Source organism: Dermochelys coriacea, chromosome 4 (genome assembly GCF_009764565.3).
Source record: "Dermochelys coriacea isolate rDerCor1 chromosome 4, rDerCor1.pri.v4, whole genome shotgun sequence".
Classification (NCBI taxonomy): Eukaryota; Metazoa; Chordata; order Testudines; family Dermochelyidae; genus Dermochelys; species Dermochelys coriacea.
Window position 1 is genome coordinate 83,117,441 of NC_050071.1, and position 18,868 is coordinate 83,136,308.

Below are 18,868 nucleotides of genomic sequence, written 5' to 3' on the forward strand. Positions count from 1 at the left end.
ATTTTCTGAAGTCTATAATGGTTACACACAAAATAACTTCCTAAAAGCCAAATTCTACTACCCTTATTCACACTGAGTATCACCTTATTTTAAAGTAGTCCCACTCATTTCAACTAGATTCTTGTCCTTGTGGATTAGATGCTCACATCTGGACTTCTTGTGAAATTTACAAAAATAAACTTTTCCTATTTCGTATTTATTTTTTGAGCTAGTCCACAATTTAGAACATCTATAAACATAACATTAAAAATACCAAAAGCTGTTTGTGAGTTGGAATTGTAGAAATGTTCTAAAATGACTGTTCTTTGTCTTTTGTGCATTTTAAACACTCCAGAAAAGCTGGCAGGCTGACAGTGAGGATAGCAAGTTTCAGCCAGGAGTGAAATTTTATGGCCAACCTAGTATTTATCTCTAAATACAGAGGTTTATACTTTCTGACAGCCCTTTAACCAGAGCTGTGCAGATGGAGACTCTTCAATTGAATGTGCTAATATGCATTCAGGATGAGATATATTGTAATTGCTATAGTAGTATCGTTTTGGTGACAAAGTGTGGAAGCTACTTTCTTTGAAAATCTGTTGAAAACATCAGTATATTTTATGATAAACTCCCAGGTGTTGTGAGAAATTGTGCACTCATTCTGTGAAGAATGTTTACAGTTCTACCCTCAAAGTTTTTGAGGATTTTTTCTAGTTGAATGACCACAAGGATACAATGAAACACTGGAGTAAATAAAATGGTGGTCTGGCAGAAGGTTCATTTTAGACCTCATTCCCTCACTCTTCTGCCTCCTTTGTGTATTACACTTGTTTGGCACAGCCAGTGAATGCCAAATTGATGAAAGGTAATCACATAGGTTTTCTGCCCTATTTACACATAGCATGTAATTTATACTATGATTTAAATCATCTTGAATATGGCCAAGAGATATGCATTCAAGTTTTACTTCCTTAAACTAGCTATCAATATAGTTCTCTAATTAAGAAATAGTTTTGCCTATTGAATATTTTCTGTGTTTTTATTCTGTTTTTAAATTTCTAGAAACATTTTCTTGAAAATAGGATTTTTGTTTCATAAAAGTTAATTTGGCTCCTATTGCTTATTTCACAACTGAAATTATAATCTTCCCTTTGGACAGCACAATAGTCTCAAACTGGTTGAAATATCAGGAGCAGAGAATTATAACTTTAACAGAATTCAGAGAAGCAGTCGTGTTAGTCTATCCACAAAAAGAAAAGGAGGACTTGTGGCACCTTAGAGATGAACACATTTATTTGAGCATAAGCTTTCGTGAGCTACAGCTCACTTCATAGGATGCATTCAGTGGAAAATACAGTGGGGAGATTTATATACACAGAGAACATGAAACAATGGGTGTAACTATACACACTGTAACTAGAGTAATCAGGTAAGGTGAGCTATTACCAGCAGGAGAGCGGGGGAAGGGGGAAACCTCTGTGTAGTGATAATCAAGAAGTCGCTGAGATTTTAAAAAACAAACCCCAGTTTTCATGCAAGTTCTCCTATTAACAAAATAGACTAAGAGGACTAAGGACTAAGAGGCGGCTGAAGAAAGGGAAAATACCCAAAATACTTATCATAGAGGTAAGATTTAAAAAAAATTTTTTTATTAAAATAGCTTTTCAAAATTTTCCAGGAGGTTTCACGTATCCTTCAATGTCCACTACATATATCCAGAGGAAAAGTAAGATTACATCTTCAGAAACAAAATATGTTCAGAGATTTTGGCATCATAAAACTATATAAATTAGACCTTGCCAGTGGAGTAGCCATTTTGATTACCCTCCTGGCAGACTAATTCTACAGAAACATATAATGTTACACAAGCCATTCAAGGGTGGTATCCCGCTGGTTAGTTATACCTGCAGCCAATAGGTTTGGAGAACTTTGGACTCTCTTCACAGCTGTTAATGTGACAGACATTGCAGCACGTTTGCGAGCACAGCCACCGCTATCTGGAAGCACAAAACGATATAGACACAGGCCCAAGACAAAGGAAGCAAGCACATGCAACATATTACATGGTGTGAGATATGCCAAACATACATCAAAAAACACGTGCAGTTAGGAATTGCTGCTGATAGTTGTTTGTTTATAAAACCCACAGATTAGCAGAATACACTATAGGTTTCAGGAGCTCAGGATATCTAATATGGTAAGTATTCAGTACTTAATACATTGTGACAATGTGTGCATTCTGGTGCCAGAAGGGCTGCTCATGAGGAGCTAAGGCTTCGAGTTTGTCAGGGAGGCCATGGATTCTGTGATTTTATGTGATCTCCATGACTTTAGCCCCATGCCGAGGGGCTCAGGCTTCCATGATATATTGTTTATTTCCCACATCCTGCCCATGACTTTTACTAAAAATTGACAAAATCTTAGCCTTATGTATAGCTAATAATGCACAACAAATAGTTAATCAAGATGAAGGATTAAAAGCTGCATAATACTTGTCAATAATTAGCACTGTAAAGCCATTTTATTGTACACACAAGAAAGGCATATTCACAAGACAGGCTTATATTTTATTACATGACAGTGGTTTTGTGGTGTACTTTGGATCTATATAGAATATTTTAAACACAAGTGACAAAAATTGCTCATTTTTTCCTTGGTATGGAAGAGTAGGGAAACTATATCCCTGTTCTTCTTGTTAAAGACTCCTCAATCTGGCAGTTCTATTTAATGGAAGATTGATGTTCTTGCCTCTGGAGCCCAGCAATGTCCTGGGAGAATAAGTGGAGATTAACACAACATGCTCTCTCCCTACTATGACTGACACAAAATAAAAGTTTGGGACAGATCTAAGATCATTATGAAGAAATCAGAACGTACAATTGTCTCCCTCCTCAGCACTTGGGGAGTTAGGGGAAAATCATCTCAGATAATCCTTTTCTTCTCCATTTATTCCCCTGTTCTTTCTCTCCTACCGAGGGCTGGAAACTGTATGGCGATTCTGTGCCCATTGGCACTGTATCATTGTTATTGGCAGCAGTTAGCATGTCATGGGATTGGACCTTTCATTATGGGGCAACCACGGTTCTCTATCATATTTGCAAAAACAGTTCAGAAAATATGCTTGACTACTTCTATTTAGAATCAGCTTATTCTCTGCTCTTCGCTAGTATTAAAATACTTTACCTTATTATTCATTCTGGCTGAAATTTTCAAAGGAGCTAAAGTCAATGAGATTTAAAATCATTGGGAGTTGGGTCCCTTAAAGATCCTTGGAAAATCCTACCCTACAATTTTCAAAAAAAGTCTGTGATAGACAATAATGTTTAAACATAAACGATATGTATCTATCTGAGATTATTATATACATCAGGTGTGAGCTGAACCACAGGGCATCTTTAACTTAGGTCCAAAGGCTAACGCTCCAGGTATTTGTAAACTGGCTCAGACATTCTAATGAAAATATCAGAGTGTATTGGCATTGGATCTTGTGGCATGTGTGTTAAACTGTTGCTGATGCTGACAAATATCTGAGTTGCTGTCCTCAGGTTTAAGTATATCTAAAGTTACCTCCAGTTCTGAGACATGAGGCAAAAGGTCAAGTGATTTCAGCCATCTAATAAGTGCAACAATCCTAAGCAAATCATTGCTTGGAATTAATAGATTAATTGTATTATGCATCTGAAACAAAGTGAAATGGCCATCACACCTGCACATTTGCTGGAAATTACTGCCATAAATATGACATCAGAGAGATAAAAAGAAAAGGAGTACCTGTGGCACCTTAGAGATTAACAAATTATATAACATTTCCCATTCTTGTCCTTTTCCCCCCGACTAATATGAGATGACAGATCTCATTGGAACTGCTGATCATAGAATTCAAAGAGTAATACAGTAAGTCCTTATTATTTAAGTGCATCTTCATTACTATATTATATTCATATATATTTTTCTCTAATATGAAAGTATTGCAAGATGTTGAAAGGATACTATATTTGATTAGTAAATGCCAAGAGTCTGGTATTTGATTTTGTTGTGTTGTCACATCATCTAATCAAATGGAATACAAGCTTTATTGTATTTTACTAGAAATGTTTTAATTTAGTTTCAGAGCAGGAAGAGGGGAACAGGGATGTAGACTGCCACTCGGGGAAAGACACAATGCTGCTGATGCTGCACGAGAATGAGGCAGGTTGGACCACTGCATCTACAAGCCAAAGTCAACTCAGCAAATAATTACAATATGTCATTCTGTACAAATATTTCACTATTATAATTTCAAGAAACACTATCCCAAATACATTCCTTGTATAACTTACACTCATAGACTTTAAGGCCAGAATGGACCATCATGATCATCAAGTCCAACCTCCTGCATATCACTGGCCACAGAACCTCACTCACCCCCTACTGTGATAGGCCTACAACCTCTGGCTGAGCTACTGAAGTCCTCAAATCTTGATTTAAAGACTTCAGGTTACAGAGAACCCACCATTTACTCTTGTTCAAACCAGCAAGTGACCCATGGTGCAAAGGAGGGTGAAACCCCAGGGTCTCTGCTAATCTGACCCAGGGGAAATTTCCTTCCTGACCCCAACTATGGCCACCAGTTAGACCTCTTGAGCATATGTTCATGACCCATCAGCAAGACACCGGGGAAAGAAATCTCTGTCTACAAAAACTTGGCAGAGTCAATGAAGTTATATAGCAGGGCTCTATTTGGCCCATTATCTAATGATATGTATGACATTGCCTCTTACATATCCCATCTCAACAGGAAAATGTATACATTGCAATATACAGTGTATGTATATGACATGTATCTATATAAACACAGATATCTATTTATAGGAACGCACCGTGCATATATACATAAGTAATAATGAAACAGATGTTGAATAATGTTGAACTGAAATACAGTACAGATACCATATATTCTACATTTTTCTATCATATTAGATTTTTAAATATTTTTCTTTTATTCATCTTGGACCCAGTCTTGCAATGCTTGCTCAGGAAAAAAACTCTGACTGAAGTCAACAGGAATTTTGTCTGAGCGAGGACTGGGAGAACAGGCTTGTGTATGACTTTCAAATTATTCAACTATCAAACAGCTCATTTTCATCTTCTAGGCCCTACATTACTCCACCACGCCTACACCTCAAAACTTATTTCATATTGCATCACCCCATAAGCCTCTGCTTAACCAGACATCCATAAACATTTTATGCACCAATAATTCTGCATATGGAATACTCATGTTTGTTGGATAATTCTACATAGCAAATTTATTTATAAAAATCTAAGTCTCTGCAGAAATTGGTGGAAAATTAAGCAACTGATTCAAGTTAAAGCTTGGCATAAGAAAAGGTGTATGGAATCACCATCACTTTTCATCATATTCTTAAACTGAATGTTGAGAATGGTAGAGAAGTTGAAGGGCGTGACTTTGAGTGATCTAGCTCTTCAATTTATGCAGATGACATTGTGTAACTGGCAGACACATTTGAATTAATAATGATACTCTTCACTACCTTGGAACATTAAATCACAGAATCATAGAATATCAAGGTTGAAAGGGATCTCAGGGGGTCATCTACTCCAACCCCCTTCTCAAAGCAGAACCAATCCCCAACTAAATCATCCCAGCCAGAGCTTTGTCAAGCCTGACCTTAAAAACCTCTAGGGAGGGAGATTCCAGCACCTCCCTATGTAACCCATTCAGTGCTTCACCACCCTCCTAGTGAAAAAGTTTTTCCTAAGATCCAACCTAAACCTCCCCCACTACAACTTGAGACCATTACTCCTTGTTCTGTCATCCGCTGAGAACAGCCTAGATCCATCCTCTTTGGAACCCTCTTTCAGGAAGTTGAAAGCAGCTATCAACCCCCCCCCCGCCCATTCTTCTCTTCTGCAGACTAAATAATCCCAGTTCCCTCAGCCTCTCCTCATAACTCATGTGCTCCAGCCCCCTAATAATTTTTGTTGCCCTCTGCTGGTCTCTTTCCAGTTTTTCCACATCCTTCTTGTAGTCTGGGGCCGAAAACTGGAAACAGTACTCCAGATGAGGCCTCACCAATGCCGAATAGAGGGGAATGATCACGTCCCTCGATCTGCTCGCAATACTCCTACTTATAGAGCCCAAAATGCTGTTAGCTTTCTTGGCAACAAGGGCACATTGTTGACTCATATCCAGCTTTTCGTCCACTGTAACCCCTAGGTCATTTTCTGCAGAACTGCTGCCTAGCCACTCGGTCCCTAGTCCGTAGCAGTGCATGGGATTCTTCCGTCCTAAGTGCAGGACTTTACACTTGTCCTGGTTGAACCTCATCAGGTTCAATCCTCTAATTTGTCTAGGTCCCTCTGTATCCTATCCCTACCCTCCAGCATATCTACCACTCCTCCCAGTTTAGTGCCATCTGCAAACTTGCTAAGGGTGCAATCCACGCCATCCTCCAGATCATTAATGAAGCTATTGAACAAAACTGGCCCCAGGATCAACCCTTGGGGCACTCTGCTTGATACCAGCTACCAACTAGACATGGAGCCATAGATTACTATCTGTTGAGCCTGACGATCTAGCCAGCTTTCTATCCACCTTATAGTCCATTCATCCAGCCCATATTTCTTTAACTTGCTGGCAAGAATACTGTGGGAGACTGTATCAAAAGCTTTGCTAAAGTCAAGGAATAACATGTCCACTGCTTTCCCCTCATCCACAGAGCCAGTTATCATCATAGAAGGCAATTAGGTTAGTCAGCAATGACTTGCCCTTGGTGAATCCATGCTGACTGTTCCTGATCACTTTTCTCTCCCTGAAGTGCTTCAAAATTGATTCCTTGAGGACCTGCTCCATAATTTTTCCAGGGACTGAGATGAAGCTGACTGGCCTGTAGTTCCCCGGATCCTTCTCCTTCCCTTTTTTAAAGATGGGCACAACATTAACCTTTTTCCAGTCATCCGGGACCTCCCCCAATCGCCATGAGTTTTCAAAGATAATGGCCAATGGCTCTGCAATCACATCCGCCAACTCCTTTAGCACCCTCGGATGCATTGCATCTGTCCCCATGGACTTATGCTTATGCAGTTTTTCTAATAGTCCTGAACCACTTCTTTCTCTACAGAGGGCTGGTCACCTCCTCCCCATACTGTTCTGTCCAGTGCAGTAGTCTAGGTATTGACTGAGTTCGAGAAGACAGAGGCCAAAAAAATATTGAGTATATTAGCTTTTCCCACATTGTCTATCAGTAGGTTGCCTCCCCCATTCGGTTAGGGGCCCACACTTTCCCTGACCACCTACATGTCACTAACAAACCTGTAAAAACCCTTTTTGTTACTCTTAACATCTCTTGCTAGCTGCAACTCCAATTGTGATTTGCTTTCCTGATTTCACACTTGCATCCCTGAGCAATATTTTTATACTCCTCCCTGATCATTTATCCAAGCTTCCACTTCTTGTAGCTTCTTTTTGGTGTTTAAGATCAGCAAGGATTTCACTGTTAAGCCAAGCTGGTCGCCTGCCATATTTACTATCCTTTCTACACATCCAGATGGTTTGTTCCTGCAACCTCAATAAGGATTCTTTAAAATACAGCCAGGTCTCCTGGACTCCTTTCCCCCTCATGTTATTCTCCCAGGGGATCCTGCCCATCAGTTCCCTGAGGGACTCAAAGTCTGCTTTTCTGAAATCCAGGGTCCGTATTCTGCTGCTCTCCTTTCTTCCCTGTGTCAGGATCCTGAACTCGACCATGCCTCCGATGGTCACTGCCTCCCATCCACTTTTTCTTCCCCTACTAAATCTTCCCGGTTTGTGAGCAGCAGGTCAAGAAGAGCTGTGCCCCTAGTTGGTTACTCCAGCACTTGCACCAGGAAATTGTCCCCTACACTTTCCAAAAACTTCCTGGATTGCCTGTGCATTGCTGTATTGCTCTCCCAGCAGATATCAGGGTGACTGAAGTCCCCCATGAGAACCAGGGCCTGTGATCTAGTAACTTCTGTTAGTTGTCTGAAGAAAGCCTCGTCCACCTCATCACCCAGGTCTGGTGGTCTATAGCAGACTCCCACCATGATATCACCCTTGTTGCTCACACTTCTGAACTTAATGCAGAGACTCTCAGGTGTTTCTGCAGTTTCACACTGGAGCTCTGAGCAGTCATACTGCTCTTTTATATACAATGCAACTCCCCCACCTTTTCTGCCCTGCCTGTCCTTCCTGAACAGTTTATATCCATTCATGACAGTACTCGAGTCATATGAATTATCCTACCAAGTCTGTTATTCCAATCACATCATAATTCCTTGACTGTGCCAGGACTTCCAGTTCTCCCTGCTTGTTTCCCAGGCGTCTTGCATTTGTGTATAGGCACTTAAGATAACTTGCTAATTGTCCTGCTTTCTCAGTATGAGGCAGGAGTCCTCCCCTCTTGCGCTCCCCTGCTTGTGCTTTCTTCTGGTATCCCACTTTCCCACTTTCTTCAGGGCTCTGGTCTCCTTCCACCAATGAACCTAGTTTAAAGCCCTCCTCACTAGATTAGTCAGCCTGCTTGGGAAGGTGCTCTTCCCTCTCTTTGTTAGGTGGAGCCCGGCTCTGCATAGCACTCCTCCTTTTTGGAACACCGTCCCATGGTCAAAGAATCCAAAGCCTTCCCTCCAACACCACCCGTGTAGCCATTCATTGACGTCCATGATTTGATGTAGACATACACGATTCCACATACACGATTGGTGCAGTCAACTTAGATTTACAATAAATGACAAGAGGACAAAGTGGCTGTATCTTGGAAAAGTATTGAACTGCAGCTGCAGTGAAGCTGTAGAACAAGTAAAATCTTATGAGTATCTAGGAAGCTTGATCAGTGCAGACAGTTCCAACAAGGATGAGGTTAAATGGAGATGTGCTTTAGCTACAAGTACTGTACAGAAATTGATGAAATTATGGACTGATAAAATCCTTTGTTTGATACCAAAGTGAAAATGTATCAAACCAGTGTACTAACCGTATTATTGTATGGACTGAAACAGACATCAGAAGGCTGGAGGTGGTAGAGATGAGAGTTTTTCGAAAGATGGCAGGTAAAATGTGAAATGATTTGAAGACAAATGAAGAAGTTAGAAACAGACTAGGATGTGAAATCACAGTATAGGATTGGCTGCAGTGAAAAAGATTACAATGGTGGGGACACTATAGAAAACAAACAGATGATAGGATGCCAAAGAAAATAAAGAAAATGCAACAAAGGTCAGTCAGACCTAGAGGCCGACCACTGACTAAATGGTGGGATACTGTACACAAAAAGACATGATCTGGCTGGGCTTAAAGGAGGAACAAGCCATTGACAGGAATGAATGGTGACACTGTACTGCTGCCCAAATCTGTAAAGGTGCTTTGGGTTGAGAAGAAGTAGTCTCTTTGTAGTTAACTCACAAACAGTAAGATGGTCTTAATTCATTGATTGATTACCCATGTCTGCTGTAACCCCCATACTACTTAACTGCTATGTTGAGGGGCAATTAAGGATATCTGATACTTATATACACCTATTTAAAATGTTTATATGTGTATAAAATTATACTCACATATATTTTGTTTATATATAAAATTTTCATCTCCTCAATCCTTCATGTCTCGTTTTCTTACAAATCCGTTAGGTGTAGCAATCATGTCTTCTCATGTGTTTCTACAACGCCTACATAAATGGGGCCCTGATTCTGATTAAGCTTCTAGATACTAACGCATCATAAACATTAGTAATTCATAACTGAATAACCTGTTCACTGAATAGCATGCTTAGCTTTGATCAGGAGCTATATTTTGATGAGAGCTATCATAGGCTCTTGCAAGACCTCTGAACATGCCACTCCTATTGAAAAAGGAGCAGATGAATAACCAGCTTCAATAGGTATTACAACTTTGGGGAAGGAGGCAAGGAGAATGAAAGATAGCTGGCGGCTATCTCTCTTGTCTAGATCTGTGCAAGGATGGCCCTCACTTTCCTCTGGGAACAATAGGACCCATGTTGCATCTCCCTTTCCTGAGTCATATGGGCTGTGGGAAGAAAGAAATTCTCGGCAGAAGCCAGCCACTGAGGGCCAGAGAAACAATGGCTGGCAGGAGCAGACACCGAAGCAGTGGCAGCAGGTTCTGTAGAAGGAACTGTTGGATATTGATGATATTATCAGACTGTTTTCAACAGTTTTTGCTCTGGACATTGACTGTTCCAGCCCCTCACCCACAGTCTCTTCATCTCAGTCTCACTATATCTGCCCTGAGTGCTTCCCTCCTTCCTTCCTTCCCTCCCTCTTCTCCCCTTCTTAAACCTCCCTCCTTTCCTTTGCCTTTCTGTTTAGCTAATCCTCTCTTACTAATCTTCTACCCAAAGAATTAAAAAGAAAAGAAACCCAAGACCCATCAACCTTCTCTCCTCAAAATAGTGGCCCTAACATGACATTTGCCAGCCATCATACTGTTTACTCTACTGGTATGTTGTATCCCTTTCCCCTCCCCTTGGTTTTTCTTGTCTATTTAGATCTTGAGCTTTTTGGGGTAGACACTGTCTATTACTCTGTACAGTGCCTAGTGAAATGGGGCCCTGTTCTCAGTTGGTCCCTAGGTCCTACTAAAATACAAATAATTATTATTAAGTTATGTAGAAGAGGGCTGACTTAGAGGATCAAGATAATATAATTTCCTTCAATTAACCAAAAGTGACTTTATGACCGAGTCAGAGACTCTACAGGGACCAATTTTCAGAGTAGCAGCCGTGTTAGTCTGTATTCGCAAAAAGAAAAGGAGTACTTGTGGCACCTTAGACACTAACAAATTTATTTGAGCATAAGCTTTCGTGAGCTACAGCTCACTTCATCGGGTGCACTGAATGCATCCGATGAAGTGAGCTGTAGCTCACGAAAGCTCATGCTCAAATAAATTTGTTAGTCTCTAAGGTGCCACAAGTACTCCTTTACTTTTTACAGGGACCAAGTATTTCTGTTCTTGTCTCCCAGACAAATTGGATAAATTGCTAGGAGGTACATCATGGGATGACTTGCATTAATAAAGTTAATGCACCTATGTTTTGCAGCCTTCCAGAATTGTGTATTCTCTTTCCCTGGCTGCTTTTCATATGCTTCATTTGCTAGCAGCTGACTTGTTCAATCATTTTAAAATTAGATGCATTTACCAAGCATATTATCCCTGTAAAACTCCTGACTAAAATATTTATGGGTGGACACCAAGGATTTGTTTTTGCAAATTAACTTAGACCATTCATTATCCATCTGTGCCAAGAGACAACATCAACATTTGCATACTGCTATGAAATATGTGACATGTGCATATATTCACTCTGTAAATCCACAGAGGTTCAGCCTTTGCTTTCTTAGGGTAAGATTTCACCCCAGGCTGAAAGAAATCTTTCCTGAATGCCCACGTCAGGCTTTCAAACTATCCCTCAACTTCTTCACGCTCATTGTTAGAAGCAAGCTCCCCTCAGAGCAGGACACACCAACTCAAAACATCAGCAGACCCTGTTGGAACAACAGATCCAAAACCTGCAGACATATTTCCACTGCTACAATAATCAGCACGCCCCACAACTAGAGTTACTAACTTTCTAATTGCAGAAAACCGAACACCTTTGCCCTGCCCCTGCCCAACCCCTTCCCTGAGGCCCTGCCCCTTCCCCACTGACATCATCCTCCATCGCTCACTCGCCCCACCCTCACTAGCTCATTTTCACCGGGTTGGTACAGTGGGTTGGGGTGTGGGAGGGGGTGAGGGCTTCAGCTTGGGGTGGGGCCGAGGATGAGGAGTATGGGTTGCAGGAGGGGACTCCAGGCTGGGGGGGGCTGAGGGGTTCAGAATGTGGGAGGGACTCTGGGCTGGGGCAGGGGGTTGGGGTACGGGAGGGGGTGGGGACTCTAGTAGGGAGTTTGGGTGCGAGAGGGGGTGAGGAGTGCAGGCTCTGGGCAGCCTCCTGGAAGCGATGACCTGTCCCTCTGGCTCCTAGGTGGATGGGCAGCCAGGGAGGCTCTCTGCGCTACCCCTCCCCACAGGCGCTGCCCCGCAGCTCCTATTGGCTGGAGAGACATGTCGCTGCTTCCGGGAGCCATGCAGAACTGGGCAGGGAAGCCTGTCAGCCCCGCTGCGCTGCAACTGGACTTTTAACAGCCTGGTCAGTGGTGCTAAACGGAGGCACCAGGGTCTCTTTTCAACAGGGTATTCTAGTCGAAAACCTGGCAACCCTACCTACAACACACCTTTCAACATCCATGGGTCCTACACATACCTATCACAACATGTGGTGTACCTCATCCAGTGCACTACATGCCCCAATAACAACTATGTGGGTGAAACCAGACAATGACTATGCTCCTGAATGAACTCACATAGAAAATGATGAAAGACCAAAACACCCTATTGCCTGTTGGTGAACACTTTTCACAAAGCGATTACTCCATATCTGACTTCTCAGTCCTCATCCTCAAAGGAAATCTTCACAACACTTTCAAAGGATAAGCCTGAGAGTTTAAATTCATTACTCTGCTAGGCAACAAAAGTCATGGACTGAAAAGAGACACTGAATTTATGGCTTATTACAACAATCTGTGACACACTATCCCCCTCTTTTTGTCCTATGACTGGAGAGGTATTAATGGGCCACTCTCCTTTGAATGGCCCCTTAAAATATGTGCTAACTACTTATGCTAAACAACCTGTTCCATCTTTCATTTTGCTGTGACACTAGGAGTTCCTTTTCCAGACCTGAAGAACAACTCTGTGTGGTTCTAAAGCTTGTCTCTCTCACCAACAGAAGCTGGTCCACTAAAAGATATTACCTCACTCACCTCATCTCTCTCGTATGAGGATAATGACGCTTATCCACATTTTTAAAGCGCTTAGAGATCTTTAGATGAAAAGCACTTCATACACTTTAAGTTATCATTAATATTCTTCTGATCGCTCCTGCTTAGTGTGGAACAGTTCAAGAAAGCACACATTCTATTAGCACGCTACTCTGGGGAACATGGAGATGTTCTCAGCTTTATAGATTCATAGATTCATAGATACTAAGGTCAGAAGGGACCATTCTGATCATCTAGTCCGACCTCCTGCACAGCGCAGGCCACAGAATCTCACCCACCCACTCCTACGAAAAACCTCACCTGATCCTTGACTGGGTCCCCTCTGTGCTTCTACAATCCAAATAAATCATCATCATCTAGGAAACAGATTGCAGCCATCACTAATATTTTTGAATTCTTAAAGTGTTTTACAAACATCAGTGAATTTACCTTTATCCTTTACAACATCTCTGGGAGGCAAAGATCAGGACTTGAACTAGGTCAAATCATATCAGCTCTATGAGAGAATATTCTTTTCTTTTCTTTTTTAGGGTGCTATCTGTTACTCCAGAATCTAAATTTTAATTTAAAACAGTATGGCTATGCCTGCACTTAAAACTCGACAGTGGCATAGCTGCAGAGTTGCAACTGCACTGCTGTAGCACTTCACTGTAGACACTACAACCAGAGGGGTTCTCCTGTCACTGTAGTCTCTAAGGTGCCACAAGTATTCCTTTTCTTTTTGTAGTAAAACTACCTCTCTGAGAGCTGGTAGTTAGGTCGATGGAAGAATTCCACTGTCAACCTAGCACTGTCTACATGGGAACTCAGGTCAGCTTAACTACATTTCTCAGGGGTGTGGATTTTTCACATGTCTGAGTGACATAGCTGGGTCAATCTAGTTTGCTAGTGAAGACCAGCCCTAAGTCTCACTCTCTAGCTGTTATAGTGATGAGAAAAACTTTCAAAACCTAAGGTGTAACTGATGCAGTGATGTCTCCCAAAGGGCTTGTTCACATTGGAAACTTACATCAGTGCAGCTATGGCTCCCAGCGTGTGAAAAATCCACCCCTCTGAGAGATGTAGCTATCCCAGGTGTAGACAGCTCTAGGTCAACAGAAGAATTTTTCCATTGACCTAGCTACCACCTTTCAGGGAGGTGAATTACCTACGCCGAGGAGACAGCCCCTCCTGTCGACATAGGTAGTGTGTACGCGGAAGTGGTACAGCAGTGCAGCAGCAGCCGTGTGGCTGTAGTGGTCTAAGTGTAGACATACCTAGGTAAGCAGGATTCCTGAAATGATAATTCTGAAGTGTGCTAACATTTGCCAGCAGACAAATTCCTTACTGCTCCCTGCATCAGCTTGAGTAGCTACTCTTCATCTCCATATTCAAGGGTCCTGGCCCTTGTAGGAGAGACATCAGAGACTATGCAACCTCACAAACAGGTGAGGTTGTTGCCAATCTGTGGGTCAGCGGATACACGGAGATAGGGGAATTCACCCAAATAGAGGAAGAGAGACTGGACCCCACGTACATTTGCATAGGGCCTCACTTCATGCCAGGATGCTGTGTTAAGTCTGAACCTGGCTCACCCATCATTATAATAATGGCCAAGCATATCAGAATGTATGACTATAGGCTATGAGAAACTGAGCGAGTATTTTCTCTCTTTTTACATTCTGTGAAGACTGGAACAAAATAGCTGCAAGAGAGAGATCTGTTGCCTCAGAACAAAGTTTTCTTATGGGCAACACTCTCTTCTGATTATGGCATATCTGTGTTGCTGCTCCTTGACCTGCTCACTAGCCCAGATCCGTGACTGCAGGCAGACACACCAAATCTACCACGCTTCAGCTCCTTGGCTTCCCATGCAGTCTTCGGTAACCCTCCACCTGTCTTTTAGAAAAAGAGGCAAGAGAAAAAGGCAGTACAAACAGAGAAAATACTCGCTCAGTTTCTCATAGCCTATAGTCATACATTCTGATATGCTTGGCCATTATTATAATGATGGGTGAGATTTTCTAGGGCATTCAGTGGTGCCTTATCTCAGTTCCAGTTGAAGTCAGTGGGATTGTTATCAATGCTGAACACTTTGAATAATCCCACCCTACATGTTAAGCAGTTGGTAAGCATTTTCAGAAGTTACTGAGTAGCTGACTTGTGAATTTTGAAAAAATACAACTATTTATTCGTCTTAAATATAGGTGAAGTAACAAAGCAATTACTTCCATCTAGGAAAAATTCTCTCTTCAGCAGATTTCATGTGAACTCTGAACGCTACTTAACTTCTTTTTAGTCCAGACAAGAAAAATAAATTAAAAATAATACTGCATGCAATTTTGAATGCAATTATTTTTAAAGATCATTTGTTTCACCTATATAGATCTCGATCCTATCTTGTTTCCAATTTTCAGAGTTTACCACAATCCTATTATTATCAATATAGTGCCATAGGTCTGCACTTGACTTAATAGGCACAATATAAAATTATGTCCTTGCACTGGGAAGATTGCAATCGAATGAACACAGATAAGTATTTATCCCCCTAGATAACATAGTGAGCGATCACTTATAAATAAGCTAGATGCAATAGGTAGATAAAATAGGTAAAACAATTATGTAAGGATGTGAATCTGAAAGTGGGTTTAATAGGATGATAAAACAAAGGGTGAGAGAAGGACAGTTCATGGGAGAAGTTTCTTAAAAAGTTTCTTAAAAAGAAAAGGAGTACTTGTGGCACCTTAGAGACTAACAAATTTATTAGTGCATAAGCTTTCGTGAGCTACAGCTCACTTCATCGGATAATGCATCCGATGAAGTGAGCTGTAGCTCACGAAAGCTTATGCACTAATAAATTTGTTAGTCTCTAAGGTGCCACAAGTACTCCTTTTCTTTTTGCGAATACAGACTAACACGGCTGCTACTCTGAAACTTTTAAGTTTCTTTTATGCCTTGTGAGCAGGAGTTGGTTTAGGACCATTTGATTTATGCTAGCTTCTCAGGTTTTGTAAACCTGTAATAAATCCATCATGGAGAGGTGCAAGAGTGGCCACAGGGAGCATATGATTGGAGGTTAATGGTGGAATGCTATCTTATCCTATAAGGAACTCAGATATGCACTTGGGTATCTGTGAGAGTGGTTAGCGAGATTGAGTCTAAGTGAATTGCACTAACTGCTAGCCCCAGAAGTGGGGCAGCTAACACAAGGGGTGGCACAGATGTAGATATTTTTCTCTGTATACATTATGGAGGATTTTGAAAACCAATTAGAATTGCGTGTGTAACTTTCCTTTGTGCCTTTGAAAATCTCCCCCTACAACTTGTTTATTTCTTTGCTTTTTACAAAAATGTTTTGTTGCCTTTAGCTGTTAAATTTGGGAAGTTGCCTTTCTAGCATTTGATAAACAATTAGTATCAAATACAAAAAACATAAACAAACAAACCCTTCCATACATTAGAAAGTGAAAATTGAATACACACTTTGCATATTAATATAGCTTCTGGCTGAGATAGCCTGCCAAGTCTGCATCCACAGGGGACACTGGATGGGAAGATCCTACTTTTTTTTTTTAAGCTTAATTTGCCCGTCTAATGACTTTACAGGATTTACCAGAGCTACAGGGGACCCATTTATCCTTCAATAGACCAATAGTTTGTGGAATGACCCAGTTTTTACTAGACACCGGTGACAATTCTGTAGTACCTAATACCTACAGCTGTGTACCTGCACACACTCCTGGTATGAAGCATTAGTAAATCCACAGATCCAAGATGGTCACTGTACTATTATTTTAATTTAACAGCACTCATGGTGCCATGTGTAGGAGGGTTGGGAAGCTCTATGTAACCAAGTATACTATGTTGAGTATCGCTTATCTCAACCGCTCTCATGTTTAGTGAAAGTGACGTCTCAGTATTCTACTCCCGGTGCTACGCCAGGAATAACTCTCAATACTTAATGTTAATCTATCTTGGTTTTTGCATGGGGTTGCAGACTACATCAATAGAACTAAATGTGAAATATTACTTTATTTGGGTGTAATGGGTCGTGCTCACCACCGTAGCACCTCCTTCTGGTTGCTCCAGGAATTAGCTCTGTCCATCAGCAGGGTGCTCACCTCTTGTGGTGTCTCACTCTCCGTCACTGCTTCTCTACCATCTTCGCTATCTATGGGGACCTGTGTCACTCCCGGACTGCAGTGTCCTCTTCAGGGCACAGCCCTCTGGCTGTGCCTCAACTCCGTTGTCTCCTCCCTTCCCCGGAGGAACAGGCAGTCCTTCACCTGGCCTCTCGCTGCAGTGGCGAACTGCCGCCCCTAGTCCAGCCCCTTGCTCAGGGGAAAACTGTAGTCCTTTGGCTGGCCACTTCCCTCAGCGGCCGGTGAGGCAAAGTGGGAGGGCCAGGCCTGCCCGCTACTCTGGGTCCCAACCCAGGGACCCTATAGCTGGTAGCCGCTTACTGCCTCTCCTTCCCCCTCTGCCATTACCTGCTTTCCCAGGGCCACTTCCCTGTAGCCCCAGCACCTACTCGGCCCTGTATCAAGGCCTCAGTCTGAGAGCCAGCTGGAGCTCCGCTTGCTCCCCTGACCCTGACCCTGACCCTGCCCAGCACTGCTCTGTCCCACGTACTTCTCTCTACAGGCAACCAGTCCTTTTTCCTCAGCTCCTCTCTGCCCTGCAGAGCCTGGCCCTGATTGGCTGCTTCTAAGCCTTTGTCTGGTTGTCTGGGTTCTGCGCAGCCACTCTAAGGGCTGCTATTAATCCTTTGCCAGGCCGTGAGGGGCAGCTGACCCATCCCATTGGGTAATTTCTTCTTTTAGTGGAACTGGTAATTGTGAACAATTGCTTTAGATGTTCACAAGTAAGTGATGTGCTCCTGGATTTGTAAATGTGCAATAGGTACAAGTTCAGCATAAATTCATGATGACATGTTTGTTTAGGCAATTCTAGGGGGTTTCAGTAGGTAGTTATCAAAGTCTGCTCTGGAGGCATTAGGATTAAAGTCCACAACAAAAGGAATTCAACTACATTGAAACTTGTAGCAAAAATCTCACTGGAAGTTAGAACAATTAACCCATATGTCAACTATGATGTCACAAGGAGGCTGTAATTCACATTTGTGATATTAGAGCAATGAAATGTGACATTTTAAAAGGAGAGACGTACAAAATAGTATTTACTAGATCTGAATCTATGAGACTGCAATATGAAATTGAATTGTAATCGTATGTGTGATAATGATTAGATGAGTTACCTCTCACATCATAATTCCATCAGCTAAGGAGTGCTTCATAACTACCTTAATTTCAAAAAATATAAATATATGGATATAAATTTATACTGTAACTTCAGCTCTCACAAATAAACAAGTATAAAACTGGGCAGAGAGAAATTCTGAATATTATTACAATAAATAGTGTTTTCCTTATTAAACTCTTGTGTGACCCACCAGTTACTGAATATAAAACAATACAAGCTTCAGATGAATAAAAAGTTACGTGAGCTGATTTGCTCATGCTGCTTATTATTGTGTTCAGAGAATCCACTATCTCTACTATCATAGCTCAGAGTAAACCTGATGTTGTGGTATTAGTTATTTATATACACATCGGGTGAAATCATGGCCCCATTGAAGTAACTATAAATTTTGCCATTGACTTCAATGGGGCCAGGATTTCACTTGTCTACTGTACAAGTCAATCCATACCCTATTTAAAGTCAGTGGCATAACTCCCGTTGACTTCAATACTGTAGGATCAAAGTATAGTTTTAATTTGTACTTTGTAATAGGCCATAAAGCAAACATTCTACAATTTGTGTTTTGATTAAGACCAGATTTTACATTTCCATCACAGTAGTCTGAAAGATAATGTAATGTAATAGAAATATAGGATTGGAAAAGACCTCGAGAGATCATCTAGTATCCATCCCCCTGTGCGGAGGCTAGACCAGTGGTGGGCAACCTGCGGCCTTTCAGGGTAATCCACGGTTGGCCGTGAGACAGTTTGTTTACATTGACCATTCACAGGCACAGCCACCCACAGCT

General features: G+C 41.6%; 1 protein-coding gene across 7 annotated transcripts in view; it reads right to left on the reverse strand.

The window, feature by feature from the left end:
* The window catches only part of SORBS2 (sorbin and SH3 domain containing 2), a 272,899-nt gene that overhangs the window by 126,205 nt on the left and 127,826 nt on the right, over window positions 1-18,868 (reverse strand). For 6 of the 7 annotated variants that reach the window (XM_038400107.2, XM_043513624.1, XM_038400114.2 and 3 more), the window contains one exon: window positions 1,884-1,976. The exons of the other annotated variant lie outside the window; for it this stretch is intronic. In XM_038400107.2, the coding sequence (XP_038256035.1) occupies window positions 1,884-1,976 (93 nt within the window). The remainder of the gene's footprint in view (window positions 1-1,883; window positions 1,977-18,868) is intronic. 7 annotated transcript variants of the gene reach the window in all.